The sequence below is a fragment of the Salvelinus namaycush genome, chromosome 29, assembly GCF_016432855.1.
Source record: "Salvelinus namaycush isolate Seneca chromosome 29, SaNama_1.0, whole genome shotgun sequence".
NCBI classification, from domain to species: domain Eukaryota; kingdom Metazoa; phylum Chordata; class Actinopteri; order Salmoniformes; family Salmonidae; genus Salvelinus; species Salvelinus namaycush.
Window position 1 is genome coordinate 15447820 of NC_052335.1, and position 16729 is coordinate 15464548.

The following is a 16729-nucleotide window of genomic DNA, read 5'->3' on the forward strand; positions in this document are numbered from 1 at the left end:
CTTTATAGTGGCTTTACGACGAATGAGTGAACATGGTTTCTCAGTGCCCTCATTAATTTGACAGATCAAATATTGAAATAGTGTTGATAAAGGTTTATGGCTATTATTGTAAGCTGTTCAAAATTAATATATTATCACATTATTATTATTTGGGGTATTTAAACATGTTCAGCCCCCTGAATAATATAGGCTACATCTTATGAAGGAGATGAGCTGAAGAGAGGAACCCACTTCAAATTATTGAGACATCCCCTTTGTTTTTCTGTTTTGGTGTTTCAGGAATGGCCCAGTTTGAGGAAGTATCCCAGAAGTCTGCTGTCCACCCTAAACCTGTAGGGTTGGCCCTACAATATGGTACTGCTGGATTCCGCACCAACTCTAAGCAGTTAGACCATGTCATGTTCCGAATGGGTTTACTGGCCACACTCCGCTCCAAGAAGACTAAGGCCACCATTGAAGTCATGGTCACTGTGTCACACAACCCTGAGGTGAGCCAAACCGAACACTTGCTTCCTTTAATACCCTTTGCTGTGTCTATATGGCTTCAGGGTCATTCCATGTCATTTCAAGCAAACCATGACATCTCAGATTGTTCTGAAATCATTTCTGTAGTTAGAAACAGATAATAGCATTCCTGCAACATTATTTTGTTGAAATATAATTTGATCTATGAGAAATTAAGCTAATTGATTGCACCCAAATTGGCCATTTTAATTTATAGGATTCCTTTAATATTCAATAAATGTAGTACTTAACATCTGATTTGGACCAATTTTTTTTTTTAAACAACGATTAAGACATGAAGAATCCAAAGAAATGGTCAAAAGCCACACATGGACCCCCCCCCCACGCCAATCCTCCCCAACAACCAGTATTCTGTATCTGTTCTCTGTCTGACAAGTACTATGGAGCTGCAGCTCGGAATATTGTTTATTCATACTATGTAATATATTTTTTGAGTTTTTGTCCCCACCCTGTTCAGAGAAGTTAGTCATTGAAGCTGTTTGTGTCCTATCCTACATCCTTATATTACCAGGTTCTGACCACTAGATGGTGGTGTTCCTGCTATTAGGTGATACAAAAAATATATAATAATCCCCCCTCAATGTTGAAGAGAGAGTTCACACAAATTACAAAATTACATATTGGTTTCCTTACCCTGTCAGCAGTTTATGGACAAGGTATGACAGCAACCCATGCTTGGTCCAATTCGGATGTTAGGTACTATATTTATTGAATATTATATGAATCTTATAAATTAAAATGGCCAATTTGGGTGCTTAATTGCTCAAATAAAATTATATTTCAACAAAATATTTCTAACAACAGAAACAATTTCAGAACAATCTGAGATGGTGGGTGTCAATCCTCTTACTTGTGCTTTTTGAGGTGGAACGACCCTTCAGGGTCTTTCTTTGACCGATAGTCCCTGGTTCTATTATGGTCTGCTCTGAGGGCCACAAATAAAGCTGCTGATATTATTAGAAAAAGGTTGTCTGGAATTGATTTGCTTTCATGGGAACTATTGCTTTTCTGACTTACACAATATCCCAATCTCCATCTTTATCTCTCCCCTCCTCCCTCTCTCCATCTACCTCACCCCTAATATCCACACTATACTACAACCACCCCTTCCTGTTCCTTTCTTACCCCTTCCTTCCTTCTCTCCTCCTCTCCCTTCCCATCCACTATATCCCTCCACCCTCCCTCTCCAGGAGGATAACGAGGTTAAGCTGGTGGACCCCATGGGGGAGATGGTGACCCCTGCGTGGGAGGGCTATGCCACCCAGCTGGCCAACGCAGAGCAGGAGGGGCTCCTCACCGCCCTGAAGGACGTAATCAAGAGAGAGGCCATCAGCATGGCCCAGGAGGCCAGCGTGTTTGTGGGTAAAGACACGAGGTACTGGGGTATTAACATTCTCTAGTCTAGAAACTAAACTATAATCTTGAATATCAAGGGTTAGCAATATAACAGGGGTTCATTTTGCATCACCCGGTGTCCCGGGTGGGTGGAAATGTAACTTTAGGACCAATGGAATGATCTAAAATACTTAAACTCACCCCATCCGGGGCACCAGGTGATGCAATAAGAACTCAAACAAGGTTACCTCAGATATTTAATGTGATTGGTTGTGTTACATCAGGCCAAGTAGTGAGAGCCTATCACAGGCAGTACTGGATGGAGTCCACGCCCTGGAAAGCCACAGTAAAGGTGCATTAACTCTTGGGTTTAACTACACCTTGGTATTTGATTGTTGGTTGTTGTTTGGAAATCACTTATTGGTGACTCTTCCTGTCTATCAGATTATGGCTTGGTGACTACACCCCAGCTGCACTACATGGTGTGCTGTCAGAACACCCAGGGTCGCTATGGCGACGCCACGGTCAAAGGTTATTACCAGAAACTCTCCCAGGCTTTCATCCAGCTCACTAAGAACGTAAGACTACATAAGCTCTGTCTGTAACACTTTTTAATAACTTTCATGAATAAGCATGGCTAAATGCTTTATAAATATTGAACATTCTATAAAAAAATTGTATTACAAAAATTGGTCAGCAGTTATAAGCAAGTTTATTCATTTGCAAGATCTTATACTTGCTTGTTATAATTGCTTGCTTGTTATTATAAGGATAAACCAAGATGGCGTAGCAGTTCAGACGTCTTTGTCTTGTCGTGTCCCATGTATATAATTTTTTTTCCTTCGTATAGATTTTTTATATTTTTAACCTCAGTTTCAACATACTCTCCTGCAACCCGCCTCACCCAATGTGGTATGGATCTGCTATTTTCTATACTTTAGAACCGGAACCCCCAACAGAAGCTAGCCAGCTAACTAGCTAGTAGCCAGTTAGCCACTGCTAGCGGTCATCAACTAACCTTAGTCTGGTCAACTCCTGCCAGTCTGCACAGTGCGATTCAACCCAGAGCATACCGGACTGCTTTTTCTCTACATCTCCGTATTCCTACCGCAAGCTCGGAACCTTTTCACCTGGATCATCGCAGCTAGCTAGCTGCTATCCGAGTGGCTACCCCCTGGCTAACGTCTCTGTCCCGAAGCAAGCACCAGTGAGCCTGGAACTAGCCTCGTGCTAGGCCTATCTCCCAGCTAGCTGAAGAGGTCCATCAGCCACTCCTTGGGTGACAATACCTATTTTGCCAATTGGCCTGGACCCATTTTACTGCTGACACGGAGCCCCGCCGATCCATCACGACTGGTCTACCGACGTAATCCACCCGAGGGGTTTCAACAGGCTCCTCCGTCGCGACGTCCCCTGAAGGCCCATCCGCTAGCCTGCTAGCCTCGGCCCGCTAGCTGTCTAGAGCATATCGGACTGTTAGCTGAAGAGGTCCATCAGCCAATTTCTTGAGATACAATACCTATTTTGCCAATTGGCCTGGACCCTTTTAATGCCGACACGGAGCCCTGACGATCCAACACGACTGGACTGCCAACGTAACGTCCGAGGGGGCTACAACAGACTCTTCCGTCGCGACGTCCCCCAAAGGCCCTTCTGCTAGCCCCGGCCCGCTAGCTGTCTGAATCGCCGTGTCTCCAGCTCGCCTAGCTACCCACTGGTCCCTATGATCACTCAGCTACGCATGCCTCTCCCTAATGTCAATATGCCTTGTCCATTGCTGTTTTGGTTAGTGACAATATTCCTTAGCTAGCCCTTTTGTTTCACCTCCCACACATGCGGTGACCTCAACTGGTCTAAATGATGTCTCTAGAGACAAAACCTCTCTCATCGTCACTCAATGCCTAGGTTTATCTCCACTGTATTCACATCCTACCATACCCTTGTCTGTGCATTATGCCTTGAATCTATTCTTCCGCGCCCAGAAACCTGCTCCTTTTACTCTCTGTTCCGAACGCACTAGACGACCAGTTCTTATAGCCTTTAGCAGTACCCTTATCCTACTCCTTTGTTCCTCTGGTGATGTAAAGGTTAATCCAGGCCCTGCAGCGCCTAGCTCCACTCCCATTCCCCAAGGGCTCTCATTTGTTGACTTCTGTAACTGTAAAAGCCTTGGTTTCATGTAGAGGTCGACCGATTAATCGGAATGGCCGATTAATTAGGGCCGATTTCAAGTTTTCATAACAATCGGAAATAGTTATTTTTGGACACCGATTTGGCCAATTTTTATTATTTATGTAGTTATTTTAAATTTTTTACACCTTTATTTAACGAGGCAAGTCAGTTTAAGAACACATTCTTATTTTCAATGACGGCCTAGGAACAGCCTCGTTCAGGGGCAGAACGACAGATTTTTACCTTGTCAGCTCGAGGGATTCAATCTTGCAACCTTACAGTTAACTAGTCCAACGCTCTAACCACCTGATTACATTGCACTCCACGAGGAGCCTGCCTGTTACGCGAATGCAGTAAGCCAAGGTAAGTTGCTAGCTAGCATTAAACTTATCTTATAAAAAACAATCAATCAATCAATCATAATCACTAGTTAACTACACATGGTTGATGATATTACTAGTTTATCTAGCGTGTCCTGCGTTGCATATAATCGATGCGGTGCGTATCGTTGCTCCAATGAATACCTAACCATAAACATCAATGCCTTTCTTAAAGTCAATACACAGAAGTATATATTTTTAAACCTGCATATTTAGCTAAAAGAAATCCAAGTTAGCAGGCAATATTAACCAGGTGAAATTGTGTCACTTCTCTTGCTTTCATTGTACTTGCTTCTTGCTTTCATATTCAGTGTATATGCAACAGTTTGGGCCGCCTAATTTGCCAGAATTTTACGTAATTATGACATAACATTGAAGGTTGTGCAATGTAACAGGAATATTTAGACTTATGGATGCCACCCGTTAGATAAAATATGTAACGGTTCCGTATTTCACTGTAAGAATAAACGTCTTGTTTTCGAGATGATAGTTTCTGGATTCGACCATATTAATGACCTAAGGCTCGTATTTCTGTGTGTTATTATGTTATAATTAAGTCTATGATTTGATAGAGCAGTCTGACTGAGCGATGGTAGGCACCAGCAGGCTCGTAAGCATTCATTCAAACAGCACTTTCGTGCGTTTTGCCAGCAGCTCTTCGTTGTGCTTCAAGCATTGCACTGTTTATGACTTCAAGCGTATCAACTCCCGAGATTAGGCTGGTGTAACCGATGTGAAATGGCTAGCTAGTTAGCGGGGTGCGCGCTAATAGCGTTTCAAACGTCACTCGCTCTGAGACTTGGAGTGGTTGTTCCCCTTGCTCTGCATGGGTAACGCTGCTTCGAGGGTGGCTGTTGTCGATGTGTTCCTGGTTCGAGCCCAAGTAGGAGCGAGGAGCGGGACGGAAGCTATACTGTTACACTGGCAATACTAAAGTGCCTATAAGAACATCCAATAGTCAAAGGTTAATGAAATACAAATGGTATAGAGAGAAATAGTTCTATAATTCCTATAATAACTACAACCTAAAACTTCTTACCTGGGAATATTGAAGACTCATGTTAAAAGGAACCACCAGCTTTCATATGTTCTCATGTTCTGAGCAAGGAACTTAAACATTAGCTTTCTTACATGGCACATATTGCACTTTTACTTTCTTCTCCAACACTTTGTTTTTGCATTATTTAAACCAAATTGAACATGTTTCATTATTTACTTGAGGCTAAATTGATTTTATTGATGTATTATATTAAGTTAAAATAAGTGTTCATTCAGGATTGTTGTAATTGTCATTATTACAAATAAATGTAAAATATCGTCCGATTAATCGGTATCGGCTTTTTTTGGTCCTCCAATAATCGGTATCAGTATCGGCGTTGAAAAATCATAATCGGTCGACCTCTAGTTTCCTGCATGTTTGTATTTTTAATGTACAATGTTTTTGTTGTACTGTATGTGTGTTTATAGTTTTGTTTAATGTTGTGTTAGTGTATGTAAGTTGTTTTGTCTGAAACGTTGTTCCCTCTGCTGCTATTGGACCAGGTCTCTCTTGGAAAAGACATGTTATCTCAATGAGAAAAAAACCTGTATAAATAAAGGTAAAATATATATATTTTTTTAAAGGTTAACATTAGAATCCTCCTCCTTAAGTTTGTTTTATTCATTGCTTTAGCACACTCTGCCAACCCGGATGTCCTAGCCGTGTCTGAATCCTAGCTTAGGAAGGCCACCAAAAATCCTGAAATTTCCATCTCTAACTATAACATTTTCCAACAAGATAGAACTCCCAAAGGGGGCGGAGTTAGCCTGCAGAGTTCTGTCATACTATCCAGGTCGGTGCCCAAACAATTTGAGTTTCTACTTCTAAAAATCCCCCTTTCCAGAAACAAATCTCTCACCGTTGCCACTTGTTATAGACCACCTTCTGCCCCCAGCTGTGCCCTGGACACCATATGTGAATTGATTGCGCCCCATCTATCTTCAGAGCTCGTACTGTTAGGTGACCTAAACTGGGACATGCTTAACACCCTGGCCGTCCTACAATCTAAGCTAGATGCTCTCAATCTCACACAAATTATCAATGAACCTACCAGGTACAACCCCAAATCCGTAAACACGGGCACCCTCATAGATGTCATCCTGACCAACCTTCCCTCTAAATACACCTATGCTGTCTTCAACCAGGATCTCAGCGATCACTGCCTCATTGCCTGTGTCCGTAATGGGTCTGCGGTCAAACGACCACCCCTCATCATCACTGTCAACAGCTCCCTAAAACACTTCAGCGAGCAGGCCTTTCTAATCGACCTGGCCCGGGTATCCTGGAAGGATATTGACCTCATTCCGTCAGTAGAGGATGCCTGGTAGTTTTTTAAAAGTGCTTTCCTCACCATCTTAAATAAGCATGCCCCATTTAAAAAATGTAGAACCAAGAACAGATATAGCCCTTGGTTCACTCCAGACCTGACTGCCCTTGACCAGCACAAAAACATCCTGTGGTGTACTGCATTAGCATCAAATAGCCCCCGCGATATGCAACTTTTCAGGGAAGTTAGGAACCAATATGCACAGGCAGTTAGGAAAGCAAAGGGTAGCTTTTTCAAACAGAAATTTGCGTCCTGTAGCACACATTCCAAAAGGTTTTGGGACACTGTAAACTCCATGGAGAATAAGAGCACCTCCTCCCAGCTGCCCACTGCACTGAGACTAGGAAACACTGTCACCACCGATAAATCCACGATAATTGAGAATTTCAATAAGCATTTTTCTACAGCTGGCCATGCTTTCCACCTGGCTACCCCTACCCCAGTCAACAGCACTGCACCCCCCCACAGCAACTTGCCCAAGCCTCCCCCATTTCTACTTCACCCAAATCCTGATAACTGATGTTCTGAAAGAGTTGCAAAATCTGGACCCCTACAAATCAGCTGGGCTAGACAATCTGGACCCTCTCTTTCTAAAATTTTCTGCCGCAACTGTTGCAACCCATATTACTAGACTGTTCAACCTCTCTTTTGTATCGTCTGAGATCCCCAAAGATTGGAAAGCTGCTGCGGTCATCCCCCTCTTCAAAGGGGGAGACACTCTAGACCCAAACTCTTACAGTCCCATATCTATCCTACACTGCCTTTCTAAGGTCTTCGAAAGCCAAGTTAACAAACAGATCACCGACCATTTAGAATCCCACCGTACCTTCTCCGCTATGCAATCTGGTTTCCGAGCTGGTCATGGGTGCACCTCAGCCACGCTCAAGGTCCTAAATGATATCATAACCACCATCTATAAAAGACAATACTGTGCAGCCATATTCATCGACCTGGCCAAGGCTTTCGACTCTGTCAATCACCACATTCTTATCGGCAGACTCAATGTGATTGGTTGTGTTACATCAGGCCCAGTAGTGAGAGCCTATCACAGGCAGTACATGGTTTCTCAAATGACTGCCTTGCCTGGTTCACCAACTACTTCTCAGACAGAGTTCAGTATGTCAAATCGGAGGGCCTGTTGTCCGGCCTCTGGCAGTCTCTATGGGGGTGCCACAGGGTTCAATTCTCGGACCAACTCTTTTCTCTGTATACACCAATGACATCACTCTTGCTGCTGGTGATTCTCTGATCCACCTCTATGCTGATGACACCATTCTGTATACTTCTGGCCCTTCTTTGGACACTGTGTTAACTAACCACCAGACGAGCTTCAATGCCATACAATTCTCCTTCCGTGGCCTCCAACTGCTCTTAGATGCAAGTAAAACTAAATGCATGCACTTCAACCGATCGCTGCCCGCACCTGCCCGCCCGTCCAGCATCACGACTCTGGACGGTTCTGACTTAGAATATGTGGACAATTACAAATACCTAGGTGTCTGGTTAGACTGTAAACTCTCCTTCCAGACTCACATTAAGCATCTCCAATCCTAAATTAAATCTAGAATCGGCTTCCTATTTCGCAACAAAGCATTCTTCACTCATGCTGCCAAACATACCCTCGTAAAACTGACTATCCTACCGATCCTTGACTTCGGCGATGTCATTTACAAAATTGCCTCCAACACTCTACTCAGCATATTGGATGCAGTCTATCACAGTGCCATCCGTTTTGTCACCAAAGCCCCATATACTACCCACCACTGCGACCGGTATGCTCTCGTTGGCTGGCCCTCGCTTCATATTCGTCGCCAAACCCACTGGCTCCAGGTCATCTATAAGTCTTTGCTAGGTAAAGCCCCGCCGTATCTCAGCTCACTGGTCACCATAGCAGCACCCAGCCGTAGCAAGCGCTCCAGCAGGTATATTTCACTGGTCACCCACAAAGCCGCCTTTCCTTCCAGTTCTCTGCTGCCAATGACTCGAACGAATTGCAAAAATCACTGAAGCTGGAGACTCATATCTCCCTCACTAACTTTAAGTATCAGCTGTCAGAGCAGCTCACAGATCATTGCACCTGTACATAGCCCATCTGTAAATAGCCCATCCAACTACCTGATCCCCATATTGTTATTTATTTTTTGCTCCTTTGCACCCCAGTATCTCTACTTGCACATCTATCACGCCAGTGTTTTAATTGCTAAATTGTAATTACTTCGCCACTACGGCCTGTTTATTTCCTTACCTCCCTAATCTTACCTCATTTGCACATACTGTATATAGATTTTTTCTATTGTGTTATTGACTTTACGTTTGTTTATTCCATGTGTAACTCTGTGGTGTTTGTGTCGCACTGCTTTTTTTTATCTTGGCCAGGCCGCAGTTGTAAATGAGAACTTGTTCTCAACTGGCCTACCTGGTTAAATAATTGTTAATTCAAATGAATGTTACCCATTCCACCCCTCTCTCCAGGTGCCTAACCGTACAGATGATCAGAAGGCCCGGCTGGTGGACGGGGCTAATGGTATTGGTGCTCTGAAGGTGTGTGAGATGGAGACCTACCTAAAGAAAGAGCTGTAGCTGTCCCTCTTCAACGACGGCTCCAAGTTGACCTCAACTTGTCTCTTTTCTTTCTGTCTGCATCTCAATAGATCCCAAATAGCATCCTCTCCCAGTTTCCTCTTTTAATTGTATTTATTTATCTGCACTACGTCTGTATTGAGGTGTGTGTGTATGTATGATATATATATATATAAATAAATAAATAAAAAGCAAGCTGTGTGTAGGGAAAGTGAAACAAACTAGGAAAGGAAGCTATTTATGATTGAGACGCATCCCTGGCAGAGGCAGGTCTCAACTCTGGGTGTGTCCAAATCTATGGTGAGATCGTAACAGAACTTCGACCCATGGGGGTGTCTCTCAGGCTACAGGTGACTGAAACTTTTATATCTCGTAATGAAATACAGGACAGTCAGGTTTGTTATATTATCATGCTGTTCCATTGTTTGTTCACCAGAGAGGAAGACATCTCAATGAATCACATTACGTATACTGCTGGCTACAGCCAAACTCCTTTAGAGAAGGGTCAGAGCCATCCACTCTGTCTGTCTGTATTGCTCTCTCACTCGTTTTCCCATCCCAATCTTTCTCCTCTTTTGTCTCACATCTCTCTCTAGGTGTGGAGATGAGTGCAAGGGAGTGTTGCTGTTCGTATGATTGTGATGCTGATCGTGTTGTTTATTACTACTGCGACTCAGCAGGGAGATTTCACCTGCTAGACGGAGACAACATTGCCACCCTCATCAGCACATACCTCAAAGAACTGCTTACACAGGTATACACCCACGCACTCGCTATACTCACCTGTGATGCTTAAACATGCCCCTACATAACACGCCAACTCCTCATTCAGAAGTGTGCACACACTGACATGTTCCCCTGTGTGTGTTTGATTTGCGCAGGCTGGTCTTGACCTACAAATAGCCGTGGTACAGACGGCGTACGCTAACGGCAGCTCTACACGCTACCTGGAAGACACCATGAAGGTGAGGACACACACACACACACACACACCTTAGTCGTTCCAACACACACATGCGATCAGTGCTGACCTCTCCTCCCTCCAGGGGATAGTGAGGTGTACCAAGACCGGAGTGAAACACCTTCACCATGCAGCCCAGGAGTTTGACATTGGTGTTTACTTCGAGGCCAACGGCCACGGGACTGTGAGTAGGAAACCTACTCATTCTTACACACTGATCTGTGACGGGTAGATTGCTTGAACGTACCCGCTCAGTGACGGCCTGTCTGTATGATTGCGGTCCTGTCTCAGGTCTTGTTCAGTAAAGAAGCAGAAGGGAAGATCCAGCAGCTAGCCCGGGACTCCAACACCAACGACGAGAGGAGAAACGCTACACTGCTACTGCAGAACACGGTCAACCTCATAAAACCAGGTATGACCACATACGGTCATGGCAACGCAATCAACCGTTTTTAGCAATAGTTACTACACACGTTCATTGCAATTTAAGGGTTCAATTCTGTATGCATAACTGACATTTTCTCTCGCTCTCACTGTAGACAGTAGGAGATGCTATCTCTGACATGCTGCTGATTGAGGCGGTGTTAGCCATCAGAGGGATGACGGTACAACAATGGGACGCCATCTACACAGACCTGCCCAACAGACAGCTCAAAGTCAAGGTGTGTGTTTGCGTGGGTAGTTGCATTGTATGTTACTTTAAATGCCTGTATAATAAGGAAATCTAGTATATATGTTTTAACACTGTTTATCCCAGTGTCTCAGTTGCAGTGTTGTGTGGCCTGTAGGTGGCAGACCGGCGTGTGATTGACACTACAGATGCAGAGAGGAGAACAGTGAGTCCAGCAGGTCTGCAGGAGGCCATAGACAGTCTGGTGAATAAGCACAGACAGGCACGCTCCTTTGTCCGCCCCTCCTCCACTGAGGATGTGGTCCGAGTGTACACTGAGGCAGACACACAGGTGGGACTTAGATGCTGACATTCAAACCTACTTGAACAAAAAAAACACGGAGCGATAGGGATTCACTCAATTCACATTTCTTTGGTCACTCACTATGCCTTTACCTTTCTTTACGCTTTCTTTTTCTGTTGCTCACTGTCTGATGGTGATGTGTGTTTCAGGAGATTGCTGATGCCCTGGCACAAGAAGTTAGCCTGGCAGTGTATCGCCTCGTAGGAGGAGTGGGAGAGGAGCCCAAACATTTATAAACAGGCATTATGCAATGTCTGTCGAACACATTTTGTTTTCATGCATCTAATGACAACTTCCTCAACCCATGATTCTACGTCAAATTTGTAGTCTTTATCAGGTGCCAAATAATTGTATAATGTGCACTGCATTTAATACTGTGTTATCACTTTTCTATGAGTCTGAACAATTTGATTTGTCAATGTGAATGAAAGGGAATCACTGTATTGGACAATGAAGGGAACATATGCTAAATAAGGTTAGACTTGTAATCCTCTTCTTTTTTTACCCAACCTTAATCCTCTGTCAATGTAGGGGTAATTATGTACATGTTTACATTAGCAGTTATTGTAGATCAATTTTGTATTACTGTTTATAGTGGAGTAATTACACTGCTTTGAATGGACCTCAACTAGAAAGACTGTGCTGCTATGTAATTGTTGAACACCAGGAGTAAAAATAGGAAACTTGACATCAAATTTGTTCAACTTTTTTTTTTTTTACCTAAATGTTTGGAAATGACCACATCAAGAGAAAACTACTATAATTGCTTTGCTGTGTATTTTTTATTTGTTGCTTGTAGAGCGATATGGTTCTCAGACACACACAGGGAGTTAAAGGCTAATAGAAAGGCAATGTGAGGCTAAGAGAGTTTAGTGCAGGCAGAGACAGAGACACACAGAAGAGGACCATAGGGGTCCTGATCCTGAAGACCACTATCCTAGGGGGTTGGTGTGGGTTACATTTTTGGGGGCAAGGGTGGAAGGGCTGGGGCTTAGGTCTCAAGGGGTCTAACATTCAGTCGGTGGTGTAGGAGTTAGGAGCCTGGACTTCCATCTCTAGTCCTCGTCTGTGTCGTCAGCAGCTCCAGAGATGGTAATGGTGCATTCCTGTGTGTCGCTCTCATACATGTCATCTGTCTTAACTGTTCTGAGAGAAAATGGGAAAGGGCAGGGAAAAAGGGGTTTGAAAACAACACTGGGTGACAAATGTATTTTATACAAATATATAAAAATGTCCTCAATCACATATTCAGAAGACAAAACAGACTACCGGTATGCCATATTTTATCCACAGATTATAGGTAAGATTATCTCCCAGTATGGTTTAAATTATGACCCAGGTTTGCTCTACCTGATGAGAAGAGTCTTCCGCTCAGTCATCTCCACTGACTGTTCCTCGAAGCTCTCCGTCTGGCTCTCTGGTGAAATCACCGTCCCACCAGGGGCCTCTTTGGTACCTCCGTATCCATTACCAGGGGCTCTGCCCAGCCCGGCCCCGTATCCGCTGACAGAGGCGGCGCTAACCGAGGCAGAGGTGGAGCTAGCTCTGATGGCCACACCTCTTCCTCCACCCAGGGACATGCTCTGTACCATGGTGCTGAGACGGGTGTCCTCGCCTTCGATCAGCGCCCTGCCAAATACACAACCACAGAGAAGACACGCAAAATCACAGATTTACACTTAGAAACCATAAAGTAGGCTGCATATCAAAAGAGTTGTGTTGCTGCCTTTCCTTGCCTCCTCTTTTTCATCTCTACAGATTTGACAAACCCAGGATAGCTGAAAGCAATATGGAGGACACCTACTTGGTGCAATCTGCATTTACCTGTCCAGTTATTCTCTCTTCAAGGGGAAATGAGGAGCAGAAAAGGCCTGTTTAGACTATAGGGGAGTTATGATTGTCACCTGTAGGTGGTGATCTCAATCTCCAGGGCCATCTTGACGTTGAGCAGCTCCTGGTACTCTCTCAGCAGCAGAGCTATCTTCTCCTTCATCACCATCAGCTCCAGCTTCAGCCCCTCAATACGCTCCTGTGGGAAACACACACAAGCCTTTAGGTCATAGGGAGCCAATTGTGACCGGCTGTTAGAGTCCATTTTAAAGAACTCTCACTTATTGCCCACTTTGTAGAGCAAATATCCATTCTGACCTCCCATGCTTCTTTCTACAGTAAAGGTGTGTAGTGAGAGTAGTACTACTCACACGCATTGTCTCCTCTTCTTTCTTGTGTCTCGCCACAGCGTCACGAATCTGAACCTCCAGAGACTCATTTCTCGTTTTCATAGACTCCAACTCACGCTCCAGGTTTAAGCTCTACACACAGAGACAAACACACACAGTCTTGTTTAACTAACCTTGTGGGGACACAATTATAACCATTCAAAATCCTATTTTCCCTAACCCCTAAACCTTACCCTTATCCTAAACTCCCTAAAAGTATCATTTGATCTTGTAGGGACTAACAAAATGTCCCCAGTTGGTCAAATTTGTGTTTGTTTACTATTCTCGTGGGGACTTCTGGTCCCCACAAGTATAGTTAAACACGTCCACACGTGTGTTTTCAATCTGTTGCCTACTGGTGTCAATAACAGTATTATCGATGATAAGAAAACAAGGTCCCACTTACATCTTTCTTGTAACTTGCGATTTCCTCTCTCACACTTCGAACGCTTTGAACGTGTTTGGTTGTCACATTGTTCAGGTCCTGGAACTTTGACTTGTACCAAGTGTCCATCTCCTGAGGAAGAACAGAAACAAAATGGATTCAGTTTTCTGTGTAATTATGTAATCAAATATGAAGTTATGTGTAATAAATCTGTAATAATATCTGCAATTGGTACCTGTAGGTTTCTGGCAGCGATGCTGTCGTACTGGGACTGGATTTGTTTGAGGGCGGAGGAGAGGTCAGGAAGGGCAAAGGTCATGTCCACCTTCGCCACCACCACGTAGATCTGCTGCATCAGTTCCTCAATTTCCTGACAGGGGCAAACAAAATGGAGACTACTCATTCCTTCTGTGAATTTCGCTTTCATTCTTATCTGTGGAAACCCTAACTTCCTAACTCAGCCTGCCATGCAGTTTTCACAGTTTGCATCACAAAACTGTCAATCACTAGGCCCATGATACAAACTCTCCCACTTTAACTCATATACTATCATAAGTAATTAGCAGGTCATTACAGCAGTTGTGTGAATCCAGCTGCATGCCTGTGATGGCCACAAATCATACTAAACAGATGCTGCTACAGACACATACAGTATGTTACAGTCCACCTTTGTGAACAGATACAGATAGAAAAGGACTACCTCAATCTAAAAATAGATATAGACAGAGGTATGTTGTCCCTCTGTGAATCAAGACAGTGAAAGACACACCTGTGAATACAACTACCTTCCTCGTTGGGAAAACAGAAGTAGACACAGATATAGACCCAGACGTGTTACCTCTTTGTGAACTCTGGTCAGGAAGGCCAGCTCCACCTCCAGGTTCTCCAGCTGTTTCTCCAGGCCGATACGGGCCGAGGTGGCTCTATCCACATCCTGCCAGACAGGTTAGAGGATGAATTTATTATTGAGTTTATACACAGGAATAACTGAGAAGACAGTAAATTGTTTCATGACAGCCTGGTAAATGAGGTAGGTGATTATGTGTGTACACAATTTGAGTTCATGTTGACATTGTGTAATGGTTATGTCTGCATCTGTGTTTGACTCACGGGGCGGAAGGCTTCGATCTCCAACTCTGCATTCTTCCTGGCCTCAAGAGCCTCCTCATATTTGACCTTGAGCACCTCCACCTGTCCTGCCATGGCCCCCTTGGCCGCTACAGCCAGGTCCTTAGGGTGGAGGAAACACAGTCAAACTCAATACCTGTCTGTCTCATCCCAGTCCACCATTGTAAAAGTAAATATCATGCATAGGCTATAGGTGGGCCATATTGGTGGTCATAAAGCTCACCCTCTGCACTCTCATCTGCTCCGCGATCCGGTGGAGCTCTCTCAGCTGTCCCTCGTAGAGCTGTCTCAGCCCAGACGGCTTCATATAGCGGTTCTTCAGAGCATCAATCTCAGCCTCCAGCAGCTTGTTCTGCCCCTCCAGAGTACGCACCTGGGACAGAACATGGGTTTGTGAGTGAGAAAGAGTGCAGAAAAGATAGGTTTGCATGAAAGTGTGACTGGGTGTGGCATAGAGTTTGAGTGAGAGAGAGGAGAGTATGAGTGACAGAATGTGTGAGATGAGGCGTGGTCTTGCCTTCTCGATGTAGATAGCCAGGCGGTCGTTGAGGGCCACCATCTCCTGCCTCTCGCCGGTGCGGGTGCTCATGAATTCTTGGTTCTCCGCTGCAGCTGCATCCAGGTCCAGGCTGGGCCCCAGGCCCATGTTCATTCCTAAGCACAGGGCCCCCATACTCACACTGCTGTGGTCAGGACAGGAGGGGACAAGGCCAGCCATCAACCATCCACTATATTTGACTTCATTACATTTTTAATCTGGATTGTTCAGGTAATGAAATAATCAGAATAGGTCTGATACTCAAAGTGAAATATATTTTATCAATAGAAATGAGTGTCCCATTATGAATAAATTCAGTGATTATTAGGCTAAGCCTACAATTATAAATGAGGCAGTATTCCAGTGAAATAACAAATGGATAGTTCGTGCTGATATTGCATTAAAACCTAAACTGTAGCCTATAATGGTCCTATCCATAGAGAATAAAACTTCAAGAGAGTTGTTTTACCTGGTCATACGGGATTTGCGGCTGCTGGAGGGGTTTCTCCTCCCCATGGTTCCACCGCTGCGACTGTAGCTGGCAGAGCGGTGACGTACATCCCTTCGGGTCGGTGAAGGGCTCGAAACCCGCACCTGGTAGGAAGCAGAGGAGGAGGCAAGGGCGCCCTCGAAGTGGCGGCGGTAAGAAGACATCCTTTCTGGGCTGCGACTCATGATGACGGCTGTAACTTGTCTTTACCTTCACTCAATACTGGAAACTGTTCACACTTCGTTGGAATGGGATAGTGGTGCTTTTATACCTGGGCTCTCTTCTTCAGCCCTTCCCAGTTTCCACCACCAGGGCAAGACACACCAGCGGCGAGGAATTTAGAACCTCCCCATTCCGAAGGCTGACCGTCCCTGCAAAAATCTATCATGGTTCCGTGAAGAGAGGGTAAAAATAGAGGGTTGAATGAGTCGTAATACAATGACTGTTATTACACTGGAATGTTTACTGTAGCCTACAGAGCAGAATAATCTACTCCTCGATCCAGGCTGTATCACAACCGGCCGTGATTGGGAGTCCCATAGGGTCGGCACACAATTGGCCCAGCGTCGTCCGGGTTTGGCCGGTGTAGGCCGTCTTTGTAAGTAAGAATTTGTGCTTAACTGACTTGCCTAGTTAAATAAAGGTTAAATAAAAATGTTGTTTCTGTCTTTTTTTA

General features: G+C 44.4%; 1 protein-coding gene and 1 pseudogene across 1 annotated transcript; one reads left to right on the top strand and one right to left on the bottom strand.

Annotated features, from left to right (window-relative positions):
* The first annotated feature begins 281 nt into the window (after positions 1–281).
* LOC120023911 lies at positions 282–11529 on the top strand (annotated as a pseudogene).
* An 819-nt stretch (positions 11530–12348) lies between these two features.
* Positions 12349–16356, bottom strand: LOC120023969 (glial fibrillary acidic protein-like). Its single transcript, XM_038968067.1, has 11 exons — positions 16033–16356; positions 15543–15708; positions 15249–15398; positions 15008–15127; positions 14736–14831; positions 14133–14267; positions 13919–14029; positions 13495–13605; positions 13198–13322; positions 12644–12922; positions 12349–12439 (listed from the first exon to the last, which is right to left on the bottom strand). Exons 1-11 carry the CDS (start codon positions 16236–16238, stop codon positions 12349–12351), a joined length of 1590 nt encoding a protein of 529 aa, XP_038823995.1. The 5' UTR covers positions 16239–16356.
* Positions 16357–16729: the final 373 nt, after the last annotated feature.

Excerpts from the sequence above, each read along its gene's own strand:
- LOC120023969 (XM_038968067.1), bottom strand. The coding sequence starts at position 16,238 with ATGAGTCGCAGCCCAGAAAGGATGTCTTCTTACCGCCGCCACTTCGAG. Across the intron at positions 14,268-14,735 it reads TGACCAGAGTTCACAAAGAG|GAAATTGAGGAACTGATGCA; the intron begins GTAACACGTCTG and ends TGCCCCTGTCAG. Across the intron at positions 14,030-14,132 it reads TCGCTGCCAGAAACCTACAG|GAGATGGACACTTGGTACAA; the intron begins GTACCAATTGCA and ends GTTCTTCCTCAG.